General features: G+C 39.7%; 1 protein-coding gene across 3 annotated transcripts in view; it reads right to left on the bottom strand.

Moving 5' to 3' along the window:
• Nucleotides 1–824: 824 nt before the first annotated feature.
• THEMIS (thymocyte selection associated) overlaps nucleotides 825–18,485 on the bottom strand; it is a 79,535-nt gene continuing 61,874 nt past the window's right edge. For 2 of the 3 annotated variants that reach the window (XM_059842159.1, XM_059842162.1), the window contains 2 exons: nucleotides 8,357–8,501; nucleotides 825–4,167 (listed from right to left, as the gene is read on the bottom strand). In XM_059842159.1, coding sequence (XP_059698142.1) covers nucleotides 4,158–4,167; nucleotides 8,357–8,501 — 155 coding nt within the window. In that variant the 3' untranslated portion in view covers nucleotides 825–4,157. Of the gene's footprint in view, nucleotides 4,168–8,352; nucleotides 8,502–18,485 lie in introns of those variants that run through there. The other variant, XM_059842161.1, reaches the window with a different exon arrangement.

The following is an 18,485-nucleotide window of genomic DNA, read 5'->3' as shown; positions in this document are numbered from 1 at the left end:
AATTTGCATGAAGTGTTTGTGTGTGTGTTTGCAGGAAAGGGCTGCAGCAGGTATGGTGGACAGATAGTGGCAGTATAAACCAGGCTTCTGGACTAGTAAAGTCATTTCAGAATGAAAGGCTCTTTCTACCTCTCCTTTAGTGTGTCATTAGGGTCCAAAATACTAACAGATGTGATCACTGAACCTAAGAGAGCAGGCAGATGAAAGAAGAGGGAAAAAGGAAAAGAGTCTTTTTGCTGACAAAGCAGCTGCAGTGCCCCATGTGGGGCAATCCTGAGCCCCACTCAGACCCTTCCTCTGCACCATGAGAACCAGAGGATTTGCAGAAGGGTGGTGTATTTACAAGAAAGGAAGATCATAACATCTGAAGCTGCCCTGGGAAGAGGTGCTGCTTTCTGAGGCTGGCCTGAGGCTCTGGTTGCCAGCGCTGCTCAGGGACAATGTCACAGAGACATGGGGATAAGGCACATGAATGTACTGGCATTTCTTAGATCCTGGTGGAATCAGCCCCTTGACACACCATGCAAATGTTCCCACATACACCCAAATGTTAACAAATATGAGGGATTTAGAGTTACATGAAAAAATTAAAATGGTCAGACTGAGCTGTCCATGCTGGTACCCCCACTCTGGACAGAGCTGGCAGCAGTGGACTGGGGCAAGAGCAGCAAATGGCAAAGGCAGGGTAATCTCTCCTTCTACTTGGCCTGCCAGCAGCTGGCAGTCTGCACTTGCACCAGGCCCACATGGTTTATCAGTTCCAGAGAAAAAGAGTTGTGAAAGGTTATCTTAGAAAACATAAAAACCCAAGAAAAGATACAGAGTAAGTTTATCAAAGAGATTTATTATTCCAAAGCACAAGAACACTCCCAGCACACAGATACATTAAGAAAACAAAGGAGGAAAACTAAAAAAAAAACAAACAGCAAAACCTGCCACTACTTCACATGAAGTAGAAGCAAGAGAACATTCTCTTCAGAGACTATCAATTTTAACATGGTGTCAGGAAGTTGAGAATTTACATGGTAAAGGTGCATCAAAGTCTAAAAATGTAAGGAAAACACCTGGGCAGTCTTAGAAGGGGTAGGAAATATATAATATGTGTTAAGTGAATAAACAGTGGCTTCTTATTGGGAGCATTGTGGAAGATAAGTGTGCCTGTGACATGTGTCCTTTAAACAAAAGAGTTTGGGAGTTTAAAGAAGAATGCAGGGAGAAGATTCTTCTTATCTTCCCTGGCACAAAGACTGGATATATAAAAAAATGTGCATGTTAATCATCCAAACAGAAAATTCTGTCTCACTAAGGGCTTATGCACACATGGAGTGCTGTGGAAACAGCTGCTTCTGATCAGGTCCTCAGTGAGAACTCACTGGAAATACTTCTTAGCATTAAAAGAGATAAGCCTTTAAGCTAACAAGTCTGTGCAAAAGCTTATGCCAATCTTTTGCAAAGCAAATATCTTATTATTTAAATACACTTGTATTCTCTTCAGGCATAGCAATTGTGGTCTGTGTTCAGCTAAAAATGGCTTTCCCTTCCTGAATGCAGTCTTCTTGAGCATTAATGTCTGGGAGTGATAACCATGTCCCTCAAGGATTGCCACAACATTATAGCTTTGTCAAACATATATTAGCAAACAGTATGAAATCACTGTGGTCATCTGTATGCCATAAGGGAACCACAATGCTTATTAAGTCTAATATTGAACACAAACCTTTTATTAGGATCTTTCTTCATGTCTCCTTCCTCCCCTCTGCTTTCCCCAGCAAGATTGGATGCCCCTTCTTCACAGAACAAGAGAGCACCATGTCCTCTCTTTCATCCAGAACTGAATGCAAATGGCATTGTCCTGCTGTGTCATGTAAACTGTACAGCCAGGATAGCTGCCATTTCTGTCATAGGACATGAGGAAAAAAAGAGGGAGACATCTCTGCTACTTATATATTTACAGAGTTCATAAAACTGCCACCTTTGCTCAGAAGAATGAAACTCTGTGAAGTTGAATATATAAGACAGAATTGCATCCCATGACAAGGGTGACAGAACCAGGCTCCTTACCTGAGAGGATCTCTGGAAAGAAGAGAAAATGCTTCTTTGGAAGCATTTTGAAGGGGAGAACATCCAGGAAGAGTTGATAAGCCTTTGGGTTTTTCACTAGATCCCAAATGCCGATGTAGGATATCCGAAAGAATCTTAGGTTTGTTGGGAAAGTTACTGCATCCCACTTTGTTCACACCCATGCTAACACTTACAGCAACTAGAGGACACTTTGTTTTTTCTAGGCTATTTCAGCCTCTCCTTATATGTCAGACTCCATGTGCTCAACCATCCTCACAGGCTTTTGTAGCACCCACTGCAGTATGTCTGCAACTTTCTTCCACCAGGCAGCCCAGAACTGACACAGTAATCCAGATGTGGCCTCACCAGTGCTGAGCAGAGAGAAGAGTTGCAGGTCTTTCTGCCTGCTGGCCCATCCTGCCACTGCAGCCCAGAAGGCTGTTGGCTTTCCTCTCCTCCTTTCTTCTATGGAAATCTAGTACTTTACTGAAGGAAATCATGGTAGTAACATATCATACCTTTCAGAAATCCAGCAGAGGACAACATCACGTTCAGTAGCAAAGTAGAAAAAAATCAGTAGAATTCAAAAAAAAAAAATTCTTTTATTCAAATACCAGGCTGCTGAAACAAATGGGACTGTTTTGAGCTCCCAAAAGAGACATACAGATTTTTTAAAAAATGCTTAATATGTATTTAAAATACCCACAAGTGATGTGACAGCCACTTTTGTGCACACCTGCAAGCTGTATTAACCAGTGATATGAAAAACATTGCATGCTACATATGCATGGAATCAAAGTACTCCAAACGATATTCTTAATACTTAAATTGAAACTGATTTTAATGAGGATGAACATTTATATTGAATGAATTAATGTGAGACAATATTAAGAAATCCTAAATTAATTTGCATTAGTGAAAATTAACCATTCAGTAGAATTTTAATAAACAAGTCTGAAGACACTTTACTGTCTGCTTGAAACGACTTTTGCTTTAAAGTATACTAAGGCATTTTTGGAGTTTTTGCTTTTTAGCTCCTCAATAGAACTAGAAATAGGGTATGTCCAGGCTTTCTAAACATATTCAGAACTAGAAATAGGGTGTGTCCAGGCTTTCTAAACATATTCCCATTCTCCACCCTGCTGATTTCTGGATATGCAACTCTGATCAAGCTGCTGTTGGCTCTGGAAACCCCTGGCACATCAATTGTGTGTTTACATATCAGTTCTTGATAGTTTTGCCTGGAAGTCAAATCACTGCCAGAGGGTTATGGACCTATCCTAGGATAGGTCTGGCTTGGACACAAATTCTTCAGATCCAGCTTCTGTCCACCATTCGTGGCTGCATTGTCAGCAAATTGCTGAATATAATGGCTTTAGTGTGATTCTGGATATTAGCAGTACAAGGGGTTATGGAGATGGCAATGCTACATAATTTAGGCACTCCCTGGCCCTGTGAGAGGAGTGGCTTTGCTTTCCAGGGCAGATTACATGTTGTGCAATGGTGGTAACTGCATTTTGTTCATCATGTGAAAAAGTGGCAAAATCTGGTCATTTCCAGTTTTGAGCCTTAACCTGGAGCAAGTAAGACTGGCTATAGAAATGAATGTCCACCTTAGACAATCCTTTATTACCCTTTCCTTCTCAAAAAAAAAAAACAAAAAAAAAACCAAAAAAAACCAAAAAAACAAGCCCAAAACCAAAACTCAAAGGAAGCAACCATGCAACTGTTTCAGTAAGGGATGTTCCTTTTGCATATGCCCTGCAGAGGTTCAGGAAATAACCGGAATTTCAGGCACAATAAGAATGAAGGATTGGACTTGGCATCGTTCTCTGAATTCACTAATAAATATGTGCAGAAGAGCTTTGTCCCTTCAAAGGGTCATGAGACATTAGCTGGTTTGACTTCTTATTTGGGACAAGTAAGCACTTTAGTTTTGCAGGGGATTATTATAGCTAAATTACAGCCTTGTATGCTCTCCATGAGTCAAGAAGGACACTTTCATGAGCAGCTTTTTCTTACAGTTGTGGTCAATCTTGATGTGCAGAGGACACAGCTTCCTACTTCTTTCCAGTTAATTTCAGAATTATTTTCCTTCAGATGTCTCTGAAAACAAACAAAACATAATGACAGGGTGAAACAGGAAATTTTATATTTGGATTTAAAAATTGCACAGGGAGTACAGGTGAATGAGCTCTTGAGACAAATTAATGGCTGCGAGTCAGGGCTTGTCTGTACCATGAAATGGTTTGTCAGTACAATTACACAGCAATCCGAAGACTACAGCAAAAATAAAGCTAATAAATTACTCCAACACAGCTATGCCAGCATCTTTGCTTAAGTATGTGAAACTCTTACAGTAAATTTTTCTTTTACTGGTATAGCTTGGGCAGTTAAGAGAAATATTTAACCTCCACCGGGCAAAAGAGCTTATTTAGTCAGTATAAACTGTGACTCCATCAAAAAGTTTTCCTCGTATATCTCCAGTGTGATTACAACCATGGTGTCCCCTGTGTCGTATTCTGGTCTGGCAGACATAGTAGAAGAGATACCTTCCTCTTGGGGAGAGGCTTTCCAAAGGATGTGCCCTGTGACTGATGCAACAGAGCTGCAGGCCTGGAGGGAAGTTAATTACTAATTTAATTAATATTTAATGGCAATATGCCAGTGTGCCAGATTTCACCAGTGGGCTGTGTTCCCAGCTCTGCCAACTATAAAAACATGTTTGAATATGCCCTGTGGGGGAACGGTAGGGCTTGTTTGAGAAGGAAGAACTACTAGAACATCTAGATAATCATGGTAGTCTTCCCTGCCCTAAGGGTCTCTGAACCTTCAACTGCTTTGAGACAGGTCCTTTGAAGTCCTGCCTGACTCAAAGCCAAGATTTGCAGCTCTTAGAGCAACACGCTGTTTATTTGCCTCCTCTTGATCCTTTCTTCTCTTTGTAATCACCATTGATTGCAACCTAGAAAAAAGCTTCACTTCTCATATTAGGGAAAAGTGAAAACAGCAGGCAGCTGAAAAATTATCTAGTCATAAAAATTAGCAAGGTAGATGATGCCTGCAAATCTGCATTGGAAGTTAGGAAGGGGACTTTCAAAACTGCTGAGAGCACACAACTACAGTCATGGATTTGGGTTCCTCACTCCAGTACAGCTAAGACTACAAAACCAGCAAAATCTGCCTCAACCATAGAAAAGTCCAGAGGCTTTTCTGTGAAAGAAGCAGCTCGCTCAGAGGGTCAGTGGCATGACAGCTCCAAAGAAATGTCCTAGAAAAACAATAAAAAGGGATTAATCAAGATGCACTGGGGTCAGAAAGGGTGATTTTCATTTGTAGCACTATCTTTAGATTTCAAATATGAGGTAACCTGCATCTCAGCACAACCAAGGTAAAAAAAAAGAAAAAAATTGCACCTTAATCTGTTTCATACAATTAGTTAAAAAAAAAATTGGTACAATTGAAAATAAAGAGAACTACTTTTCCAAACAAAACCACCTCAGCTGTTCAGTTCATGAGAACAGGAAAACACAGCTGTGTAGCTTTTTCATTCCTTACTGCATTTCCCTTGCTTTTCTACTTTTCTTTTTTTGTGTCCTATTTAATAAGCACAGAAGCTTAGTTAGCGGAGACCATTCCTTTTCTGGCACTTGTGGGCAGTTCAAGTCCAGAAAACAACCTCCTGAAACAACCTGACAGCAGTACTTATTTTCAGCTCTCCAGGTGTCTGGACCACATTGTTTCTGTCGTTTTCCAGCCATGCAGCTATCAGCACTCTGCCTTTTACTGGTATTGTTGCTGAATTTTTTGTGGTTGTTGCTGTTGCTGTTCCTGCATGCCTCCATCTCATTTGTGGTGTCAGGGACACAGGAGGAGACGTTACAGCAGCACCAGTTTTTCCAATTCAATGGTTGCAATGGACCTTCTATCTTCCCATTTTCTCACACTAGAAAAGCCAGTGTTGATATTTGTAATACTGTCCAAAAGACTGCTAAGCTGAGGGCTTTCCTCGTTAAAAAAGAAGAAACAACTCATGGCATTAAAGGAGAGAAACTTGTCATGCTGAAAAGAAAGCCTCACATTTTAAATGCTTCGGGGTGGTGTGGGTTTTTTTTTTTACTTTCTCTTGAATATTTAATGAAAGGTTAAAATATGTTAATGATGGTTGTTGCTATAGCAAACTCAGGCATCTGTAGTGAAGCCTTGCTTAATTGTTTGTTGTTCTGGAGTGATGAGGTCATGTTAACATCACTGACACTCTGGGCACATTTATTCTATCAAAATTAACATAGCAATGACCTGAGGCAACTCACTGTTCTTTCTCCCTCCTGCTCAGGATGAGGACAAACCTTTTTATTAGTATCATCCTGGCATGCTTCAGCCCTGATCGTGGAAAGATTTTGAGAGTGATACTGGTGAAACACTGCAAAAGCTATATACTGATATTTTTTAGCTATATACTGTTTTTTTTTAGACCCCACTGCAGAGGCTTATGTCTGTGTTTCATCAAAACTATTTTTCCTCCTAACGATTCTATTTAAAAGTATTTTAGATCAATAGAATAAATTTTGATAAATCATAGATATCAAATAAAAGTGGATGTTAATAAATGGCATAAATGTCCTGAGGAGAGGAAGCATCATAGGTGGGAAATGGTTAACTGATGAATTCTTCAACAACTATTATTATCAGATATTAAGTATTTGACACATTTGATAGAAAGAGACAGCATATTTTGGTGCATTATTATCTTGTATATGAGCCTAAATCAGCCAATTTGATTATTTTATTTGGCTACATATTTTTTAAGACTTTTGCCTATATTAAAGATTAATTGCATATGCCCACATCAAATCCTTATTTCCCAAAATGCTCACAGGTGCAAGTGTGGAATCTTGACAGAAACTGAATGTGCTAGAAAAAAGCCATAACACAGATTTCTGATGGCTGGAGGAGACCAGCAGGCTGGAGGAGCCACATGCTCCTTGGCTACCTAATGATTTCAGAGAGTGGGTATATCTGTCAGCCATTAAGGACAAAAATTGTTGGGATTGCTTTATAAACCAAAGATTATCCAAAGAGAGTGATCTCCTCAAGGCAGCAAAGGTCCTTTTCTTTCATGTTTTCCTAGTAACCTCAAAGAGGACAACTAATAAAGTGAAACCTTGCTTCCATTGACAGGGAATTTAAAGGGCAGGTGGATAACGACTTCAAAGAGCTGATGCCACAATAGTAAGTGGTATAAACAGATACTGATCCTCTAATCTGGTGTTGCTTCCTGAAAGTATGCTTTCCCCTTAATGCCTGTGGTCAGAAGGGATATTTTAGTCAGAAGAGAGCTTAATTCTCTCTTTCTCAACTTCTTTACATGATAGAAGCTCAATAGCACATGGACTGAGGAAGAAATGTGTTATGTGAAACGTCCCACTTGTTCCAATTTTAGTCTTTTCTGTAAGTTTGGAGTCTCTGTGTTTGTGAGCAGGGGAGACATGGCCACACACTGCCCTGGATGTCATGTTTCTGAGGGTTTTGAGCAGAAAAAAAAACCCCATCTTACTTCATATTCATTATGTTGCTTAACTTAAACACAGTATGAATGTTGCACATAATTTAAAAATAAAAACAAAGTACATTTTGAAATTAAATCATGTTAAATCTCTGAAACACACTATTTCAAGTTTTTTCTGAGTCTTCGAGGGTTTCTCCTCACAAAAGAATCAATTCAACCAAACCAAGTGAAAATCATAGAAGGTTCAGCTGTGAGTGAAAAGAACTGCTAACACACTTTCACTCATGTCTAGAAAAATTCTCATCTGTGTTTAGCTGGAAATGAAACTAGAGAATTTTAGAAATAAAGGCCCTCTTCACTGGCACTGCAGTCACTGCAGACTGCCAGAGCAGAACCTTGCAGATTTAATGAAAGCACAGATAATGCCCAAAAGCTATTAAAGCATCAAAACAGTCATGCACAACAAGGCATCCACTTCCAGAAAGAGGAAAAAGGCTGCATTCAGAGCACTATAATTTCAGAGCAAATTGGCACAAACCAGAAAAAGGGTCTTCTATCCCTAGAACAATGATAGGTTCTCCATTAACAAAGGTGACAGGGCTAAGAGGTCACAGGTGGCAGCTCAGAGGAGCCCTTTCTGCCTTATTCACAGGACATTTGCAGCAACAGTAGAAGTTCCCAGGGGAAAACCTCTCTTGTTTTGGGAAGTGAAGATGACCAGCCAGTCTGAAAAATCACTCTGCCTGCATTTTTTTGCATCCACAAGTGATCCCAGTTTACACTCACCTTCTTCCTTTGGAAAGTGTATGCTCATTTCTAATGCTGGTGCCATGAAATACTTTTCTTATGTTTTCAATTATGTTTTCATCAATATAGCTGTAGTCATGCTCTTCTTCCTCGTCCTCTTCTGCCTCATAGTTTCTTGCTAGGCCTGAAAAATCAGCAAAAAATAACCCTAAGGAAATGGAAGACTCTGGCCTTGGTCTGGAGAAGAAAAATTGTACAATTCAAAAAGACAGCCATAAAAGCAAAGAAAACAATATTCTCTTCACTTTCATATTTTTCAGAGATCCTAAATGACTTGCTCAATTTCCTGATCAGTTATCTGTGACTGAACAAGAACGAAAAGGAGCTGAGCACTCTACAAGTATTCACTCAAGAATTCCTATTTCAGTTTTTGTATAGGCTTGTAACTCTAAGTTGACCACTCCCTGCTATCTACGCATGAATAACTTTAAAGTTTATTGAGAAGTTTAGCTGGTGTAATCACTAACAGCATAAAAGCAGGCAGATAAATTTATCTGACCACATCAAGAGAAGAGCAGCCCCCCTGCTATGAGTTGCATGTACCATCCTTGTCACAGATGTGCTCCCATGTCACCGTCATATTTTCTGAAAAATCTCTTTGCCCAGGATTCTTCTCCTGGGCAGCTGAAAAGCCTCAGAGAAAAATGAAAACAATAATTATATGATTTGCTTCTTCTGTGTTTTGCTGCTTTGGAATGTGGTTGGAGATTGTTTATCCAACATGTGAATTGTTTTGACTTCATGACCAATCATGGTCAGGCTGTGTTGGGACTCTGGAAGGAGCTACAAGTTTTCATCATTCTTTGTAGCCTTCTGTCTGTAGCCTCTCTCTATTCTTTAGTACAGTTTAGTATAATATAATATAATAATAAATTCACCTCCTAAAAACATGGAGTTAGATTCATAATTTCTTCCTTTGACAGGGGACCCCAAAAATACCACACTCCCATGCTTTTGTGTTTCATTGCCTGACAAGAGGAGCCCTGCAGCTGGGGAACCTCAGTGTTACCTTAGGATTTCCTAGAGCCAGAGCCCCCCAGCTGCTTCTTATTTAGAGGGTGATATAACAGAGATACGGAGTTGAGAATGGCATGAGGTTAAAATGAAAGGTTTTGAAGTGCATTTCTTTGCATCCACCAAGACTGGCCTGAAGCATCACTGTGGACAAACCTTTCAGAAAACAGCAATGTTTTCCCACAAGAGCAGGGATCCTCATTGGAGGCCTCTCAGCAGCTCCAGCGCTGTGGCAGGCTCTACTCTGCATCCGGGAACTGTAACGACTCCATTTTACAGGTCACAGTGGCTCTGGCTGCTGCCAGGAGCCCCAGGGTCTCATCCCCTGCTTGGGTGGTCCACCACTTCCCTGAGGCTAGAGGAAGCTCTGAAAAACTTGTGGGACCACTGAACTCATGGAACTAAACTCGCAAGGATCGGTCCATGGGTGCCCCATTTCACCCTCAGAGCCCCCCCATCCCTTAGCCCAGCCTGTGGTGGCAATAGGACCAACTAGAGCTGAAGTGATGGTGGTGATACCATCATAGATCCCCTGCCAAGGCAAATCATCCTTAGAGTTTATCAGGAGCTCTCCTAGATCATGGAGCTGAGAGAATGACTGAGACTCTTCATGACTGAGGTGTCTCTCCTTGAAAACTGGGTAATAGTAATTTCTTTCTAAAGGTGTGATCCTTTCCTTTATAGGTTTTCTAAGGCTGGAAATAAGTATGAGGTTAATCAAGTATCTGTCTGGCTACACCAGTGCAGAGTTTATCACAGACGTATATAGCCACGAGCCCCCCACTGCTGAATTAGCAAAGCATTTCCAGATCTAGGCATCAAAAGGAAAAAGAATCCCAAAACAAAACCCCAAACATATGATTAGAAATTCATGGAATATCTCACATGTGGCCACTATCTTGTTAATAAACATTTCCTGGTTTGCAGTTCATTTGCAATTTGGCTGTGCTTGATATCAGTAAAAGCAAAGTAATGAATAAAACAGGCACTGAAAGAATAAGCTAATCCCTGTGATTCAGCGAGGGAAATATTGTTTGTGCACTTAGACTTGCTAATACGGATGTAAGGTACAGATTGCTCATGGATGGCATAGCCAGGCTTTCTTCTTTCCCAAACACATGTAAACAAATTGATACACTTCTAAGCAAGACAGCTCAAGGAAAAAGAATGTTGGTGTCATCAGGCCAGACTAAATCACAGCTGTCTCCAGTCTCAAACCTGTTCAAAATTCCTTTGAAATAAATATGTTTACACTTCAATAAAGCATTAAGCAATTAATGAGACAAGCTGAACTGTCCAAGGGGGATTCTGAACCCTGAAATCAACACAACTTTCTTCCCTGTTTGAAAAAACAATCTATTAGCCTCAACACTGAATTTCTGAATCAGATTGGCCATCTCAGTCTGCCAAGGAAACAAGGCTTATGTCATTGTGCTGTCCATCCATCCATCCATCCATCCATCCATCCATCCATCCATCCATCCATCCATCCATTCATCCACCCATCAATCTCTTCAGTACTTTTACAAGTTTATTTCTGCCAATTTCAGTCAGATTTGAAAAGGGGACAGAAGTCTCACAGAGGTTACTAAATCTAGAGTTGAATTAGTTCCTCTATTGAAAGAGAAGCATGCAGAACACAGCTGTTATCCACTCCATTTGGCAGCAGAGAGCAGGATAAATCAGTGTGTGCATATTGGCTGGCCACTCAACACACATATAGCTCCAGACCTGCTCTTTTTCTTTTGATAGGAACACTGCAAGGAGAGTTTTGGTTATTATCAGGAAAGACAGAGAGGATCAGTAGGGGACAACAGTCCTGAATACTTATTAAATCAAATTTCATTAATTCTGCTCTTCCTGGAACAATTTGCGTAATTATATTTGCCTTTATAGTGGAAGGCTGGTGCTCTGCAGACTAAAAATTTCCATTAATTTCACCTGTATCTTTTAGTGAGTAGGATATATTGGCTTTTTCTCGGAATATGCTTGCTGTTTTTCATGAATTTCAAGGTCAGAAATGGTTGTCATAAGTCTCCATTTTGTCCTTCTTCAAAAGGTAGGCAACAGAAATGACCCAACCCATCAGGACCCTTGCTTGAAAGAAACAAGATCTAGAGGCCCCCACTCATGTGCATGTACAACTCTGCACACCTGAATGCCTCTAGCTGTGTGACCATAACATAATTTTATAGCTATGGAAAATATTTCAGGTCAGTTTTAACTCTGCATAAATTAACACTCAATCACACAGCATTTATTGTTTATTTATGCCCAACTTGAAAAAAGTTGTGAAATATTCTGCATAATAATGATATGAACTCAACATGGTAGAACCACATCCTTATTTCTGCGCATCACTTAAGTGAAAATGCACAGAACCAAAGGTATATGCATAAACCAAGCATTTTTATGAGCAGCTGCATTTTATTTGCTGTGAGTCTGGTTCTGATGCTCCTCAGTGCTAATGAGAACTAATTCCTTAGGGAGTGCTGCTGAAAGCCGATCAGTGTTAGAAGAATCAGAGCCCATAAAACTAATGGACTGTTCCTTGAGCTGATATCCATCAACCATTACTTCATGTGATGATGTAGCATATCTTTAAAAACTGTTATGTGCCACAATCAAAATATTTCACGTAAACTGTAGGGTTGCATTTAATGTATGGGTAATATTTATCTTCCTCTGGAATCTCCTAAACTAATGTTTGGAAAAGATTAGTCTGAATTTCTTTAAAAGAATCTTAAATTTCCTGAAATAGACAACTGTTGATGTCTTTCACTGTCCTTTTACTTTAAAATGTTTTTCTTTGTCAGTTTTTTTTTTTTCTGGTCTGTTTTGCTGGTTTTATTGAACTTTTTGAGACCTAGTTTCCACTGTTTCACTACCGCCTCATATAAAATAAATCCCCAGTGTAACAACAGCTCTTGCAGATGAGAAATGATTGCCACAGGTTTTAAACAGTCTCGTATTTCTTGCTTCATCATAAGTTCCTGCAAGAGGATGCAGAGTGGGGCTCAGGGCACCACCAGAAATGTCCAAGTGCTGCTCTGCACAGGACTGGGGGAGCAGAGCCAGCAGCACTGCCAGAGAGTAGGAAAGGGCACTCACACGAATTAAACCTTTGGTTTAACTACATATTAAGCTGTCATACCTCCTCCTTGCAAACACCTAAGCTCCTGCCTGAAATCTCTGAATATTACTGCAATTGCAATAAGTCATAGCTAATAAACTAGTGAAATTAGAGGGATTCAGAGCCTGTGCTTTCTTCTCCCTGCTGTAAAAAAAGTTAGAGTTTGGTTGAGAGTAAAGCTGATTGAAAACATTTCAATATCATTTACTAAAGTGTACTCACATCCTATAAAATGGTATGATCTCCATATTTTAAGTGATTTTCTTGCCTTTTTTTAAACTCAACTCAGAAGATGTGTCAGCCAAGAATAAATTCTATGTTTACAGATGAAAGTGCAAAAGGTTTTTTGTTTTCTTTTTTTTTTTAAAGAAAATTACAAGAGCATGGGAGCCAAAGAATCTAATATCAGTATTTCCCTAATCAAAGGCCGAGCTGAGTGGGAAGCTGGAGGGAGTTGTCACACACACATACAGGAAAGGATTCCTAATTCATATTGTTTATTCCCATGCACCTAGTTCAGAACATTAGTACAAAATCCCTGTGATGTAATCAAAAAAAAAGCAGCTTTTTTTTTTAATAATTCATAATTCTATATTTTGATTTAAGTTTTTGGGGTTATTATGTTTAATTCATTTTAATATTTGTTTTAGAGCACAGTGCCATAGTCAAAGTGTTGTTTTCACTAAAGGAACAGCAAGCTACAGGGGCAGAAGTTGCTTAAACCATCTTTGAAAATTTAGTAGACATATGTGCATCCTAAAGCACAAATGGAAGGCCCAATCCTCTTTTTTCTTTTTCTCCAGCCCACCAGCCTCCTAAATCAAGTGCCTAAAGACAGAGTATATAAATACCTTCTCTAAAATATCCTGACATGAATGAACAAAATCAGCATAAACACTGTTTTGTTGCAGACTGTAACTATTCCAGAAACCTATGCCATGAACAAGAAGATTATGTAATGTTCCAGAAACTCCACTTAGAATAAATTTCAAGGATAAAGAAAAATGGATACAGCAGATTTCTGATGAGAGTTATTATCCTGCAGATATTGCTACCATTTTTAATTAATTCGACCGTAGCCAAATATAAGAAAATAAGATAATATCTTTAGTGGCCTATTCAGGTTTAATTGCAACAGAAGAAGAAGGTTAAATTTCTTAGAAACAAAGATAATAAATCCTATCTTTATTAACATGAACTCTGTAAAGAAAGACAAGAGAGGCTTTAAAATGAAGGAAAAAACGTTGTTTTTCTTTTCGGAACTATCTGGCCTTTGGTAAGAAATAGAAATTGTTTCTGTAACTAGGGGGGTTTTTGAGAGTACAGATTCAACATCCTTATTAGGAATTTGAAACAGGTTGGTGCTTTGGAGGGTGGCTTAACATTCATCAGTAGAAGTTTAAAGATTAGTCAGTGGATGGTGCATTTCCACCCACTCAAAACCTACAGGAGTGTGTCTGTGTTATTAGTCTTGACATACTTTCTAATCCATTATGTTTTGAATTAGCAGAGCAGAGTACACCCTCTGGAACAGTCAAGCTTGCTGCATGCAGCAGTGGACTCATGGGGATTCCTTGGCTGGCCAGGAAGAACTGTTCCATAATCTAATCTGCTCTCCTGTATAATTCTGCAATTATCTTTTAATCAAACCAAATAATTTTGGACTATACTAACATACAACTTCCAGGAAAATCTTCAGCTTTGATTTGTGTATGTCAGAGTACAATCCATCACTGTTCTTTGGACTGGGTTACATCTGCCTAGCTCAAACTTACACTCTACTCCAATTTGGACAGTGTTGGTAAAGGGATATACTCCAAGGCAATTAAATAAGAAGCAACTTCCTTGTCTTGCAAAAGAAGTATCATTATGATACTACTTCATGATTTTCAGTGTGCATACTCAGAGAGGTACTAGGAGTTTGTTTGGAATCCTCAGTAACAAAAGTTATCCTGTATCTGGTGTTCCATGAATAACCTAAGCCAAAAGAGTAAATAGGATGAACTTCAAATTAGCTAACTGCAATTTTAATGAGAAATGAGCCAGGAGACCTGTGACTGATGGGCTTTTGAATCAGATACATGGCTAAGAACTCAGATGCATGGGAAGAGTTAGTGCTGTAAATGTTTGCAGTACCAGAGTCATGCAAGCCTTCAGCAGTCCTAACACCATTTTTTTTCTCTAATACTCTTGGTCATACACCCAAAGCTACCTGCAAAGCATGGATCTCCAGCCATAATCTCATGGAATCACACAGGAAAATACAAGCCTGACTGATAGCTAAAGTTTAAAAAAAATATGCCTACTAGAAGCAGGAAGAGTTAAGTCATCGGTCTACCATGACTAATGATATATGGGTCTCAACCAGAAGAAAAATAAACTCTGCTTTCTCAGAAGGGATGTCACAGCAAATATTAGGATCTTGATGGAATGAGTGCCAAAGGAAATAGATCAAGAACAATAAAGAAAAGATATCTTCAAACCCAAAAAAGGCCCTAGAAAAAGCATTCTTCTCAAGTAGTTAGTTTCAGAATTAAGAGCAAGTGAAGAATTGGCTAAGAAAAAGAGAGTTGTGCTAGGAACTGATCACAAAAAATCACAATAAAAATCAAGTGCTTTTCAAGATTCTGAAAAAGGGTTATCAATGACATATAAATAAAGCTTAATGGTGGGGACAAAAGACTAATGTTATTTTCTCTTGCTGAATAAAGAGAAGGGGAAAGACTTGAAGCCGGTCAGATGGGACCATCAGTGACATTGCAGCATTTCTCCATGGTGCTGAAACATATTCAGCAGAAGGTCCAAACCTGGAATTGCTGCAAAAAGTCCAAGTCTGTTGTCTGGTGTCCAGAACCACGAACTGCATGAGCTAACGCACAGCATGAAGGAGAAGGAAGAAATCTTGCGGGTACCAGAAGCAGCTGTCTGCCCAGGGACAGGTGACCCTGAGAGTTTCTGGGTCAGGATCTAATGGAGAGACCAGTATGAGTGATGCTGTGGGTACCTGTTATAGATACAGTGATTCATTAATAGAGCAGTAGATGGGAATGAGCTTTCTCTAGTAAGTTTGCAATGGAAGGAGCTGTCGCAGTGAGGGAGGCTCAGGTCATCTCAATACGAGAATCAGAAAGCTTCGTTTATTGATTAGAGCATCAGACATTTAAGCACAACACATAAGAAGCTCATGCATATTCTGTAAGTAAGCAGTCTATTGGTTATATTATAAATATCAATTCTTATCTTGCTCCCTCATTCCTTAAGACTTACAACTCTCTTTTCTCATGCTCGCTCTCGGTTACATCATCCGGCTATCAAACTACAGCTATACTCAAGGCCGCAGCGTCTTCACAGGTGCGGGGTCTCAGATTAGCTGGGTCTGGTACTTTTCCAATTCTCAGCTATCCAGAGCATGTCTACGTGGCCTTTGTCATGTAACCAGTCCCCAAAAGGAGCAGCTGAGATGGTTGTGCTGCCATCCAAAGGGACCTGAACAGGCTGGAGAACTGGGCAGAGAGGACTTTCATGAAGTTTCAGAAAATGCAAGGCCTGGGAAGCAATGACTGGAAAGCAGCTTTGCCAAAGAAAACATTGGGGTCCTGGAAGACAAGCTGACCATGCTCCAGCAATGTGTCCTTGTGGCAAAGTGGTCCAAGACCTCCTGGGCTGCATTAGGCAAAGTGATGCCAGCAGAGATCCTTGTCCCCTTGATCAACGCCGGTGAGAGAACACCTAGGGTGCTGGGTCCAGATCTGGGCTCCCAGTACAAGAGGGACAAGGATGCTCTGGAGCAAGTCCAGCAGAGAGTCATGAAGGCAGTCAAGTGCTTGAAATCTATCTGAAATAGAAGGAGAGGCTGAGAGGGCTGAGACTGTTCAGCCTGGTGAAGAGAAGGCTCAGGGAAGATGTTATCACTGGGCATCAGTCCTGATGAGAAGATAGGAAGAAGATGGAGACAGACACCACCCAGACACTTCCAGTTTCAAAAGAAACACAAGAAGTAACAAATACCTTTACAGTAGAAAAATGAAAAGACCAAGTGACCTCCCAGTCCTCTTATTGAGGTGAAGTTTTAGTAACAGTGGCTTCATACTGCTTTTCTCAGCCAATGGAGCTCAGCTTAGAAACTGCTGTACAATTCCTGTAACAGGCGCAGGAAGTGACTCTATGGCTTCACTTTTGCACAAACTGAGAAGCTGAGTTCAGAAAAATATTTGAGGACTCTTCACCATAAAGGCACTTTGAGACTTTAGCCTGTGTCACATTTCTTGTCTGTGAGGAGTCTAGGCCAATAGAGTTAAGCTCCTACTCAAGCACTGACTTTTGTGCTTGTGAATAAGCCAGTTCTCAGCATAAATTTTATGCCTGCCTTCTTCCTCAAAGAGGCACTGGTCACATTTTCCTCAGGTGTGCTCCCTCCGCTTCCCAAGTCTGCCTCACCACACAGAGACTAACCCAGGCAAGCAATCCAATTAATCCCTGTAGCATGGACAATGGTTTTCAAAGTCAAGTCTCAGTGATTTACAGGAAGTGCCCTTAACAAAAAATGAGTACCATGTTAACCTATGTTGGTATTCCATTTTTTTTTGTGGGGTTTAGGCTGAGGATACTGTCCTTTGTACCTGCTGACATGCAAGCTTCACCATTTACCCCTATAAAATCTAATCAAATCATTAAACAGTGACAAAACAAAGCCTGAAAAGAGATTTTTCAAAGCCACAAAATAAAAAATCTGGAATTTTATTTAGAAGCTGCCAGATACCAAAATATTGCACTGGTTTTGGCTGGGGCAGAATTAGTTGTACTCACTGTGACTAGTGCATGATGGTTTTGGGTTTGTGCTGAACACAGGGTTGAAAATATGGACATTTTTTTTTTTATGTGCAAGGACATTACTTTTTTATGAGCAGGGCTTGCACAGAGCCAAGGGCTTTTCTGCTTCTCACACTGCCATGGCTGGCAAGGGAAGTTGGAGTCTGGGACAGGTGACCCAAACTGACCAAAGGGATAGGAGGAGGAAGGGGGGGACATTTGGAGTGATGGAGTTTGTCTTCACAAATCACTGTTACATGCGATGAGGCCCTGCTGTCCTGGAGATGGCTGAACACCTGCCTGCCCATGGGAACCCATGAATTTATTCCTTGATTTTCTTTGTTTGTGTGAGTGGTTTTTGCTTTTCCTGTCTTTATCTCAACCCACAAGTTTTCTGTCTTTTTCCTTTCTATTTCTCCCCCCCAACCGGCTGGTGGGAGAGTGAGCAAGCATCTGTGTGAGGCTTGGTTGTTGACAGGGGTTAAACCACATTGCTTTCAACAATCAGTCCCCAAATAATCAATTTCCACAGCAATAAGGATTAGTGAATATTCAACATGACACTGTAATTCTTCTCCAGAAAACTGGCTTATGTGGCTTTAAAAAGTTTCAATACACATAGTTTCAAATAGACAACTCTTTTTAAGAGTCTTACACACTGAATGACAAGAAAAAAGAGAAACTTTATAAGAAGTTCTTCTATTGGTATCAATTATCAGTTAACAAATGCTGTGAGGATGAATATTCGTGCTTCAGTCTTCAAAATGTTCCAGTGTTGTAATTAATGGGATTTTTTCATATTTAAAATATAACCTGTGACTGAGAGATTAATGAAATCAATTTTTTTTATATTAACTGCAAAGTTGAAATATATATAAAAAATTTGGATTTGTCCTCTTATGATATAGCTTTTCAACTTCAGTGTGGTTCATTTCTGAAAAAGGAAAAACTTGAAAGATAAGTAGAAAATCTAGCAATCTATCAAAATTATGGGAAATGCAAATAAAAAGAGAAAAAAATTAAAACCATTATTGGTCAAGTAATTTGCTCAGTATTATTTTGTTCTTCAAAATAAAAAAAATTGAATTAAAGGCATCTCTATGTCTTTAATGTAAATGGCTTTTTCATCTTAAAATACTTTGGGATAGGTAT

This window comes from Haemorhous mexicanus, chromosome 3, assembly GCF_027477595.1.
Source record: "Haemorhous mexicanus isolate bHaeMex1 chromosome 3, bHaeMex1.pri, whole genome shotgun sequence".
Taxonomy (NCBI): Eukaryota; Metazoa; Chordata; class Aves; order Passeriformes; family Fringillidae; genus Haemorhous; species Haemorhous mexicanus.
This window is presented reverse-complemented; position numbering and strand designations above follow the sequence as displayed.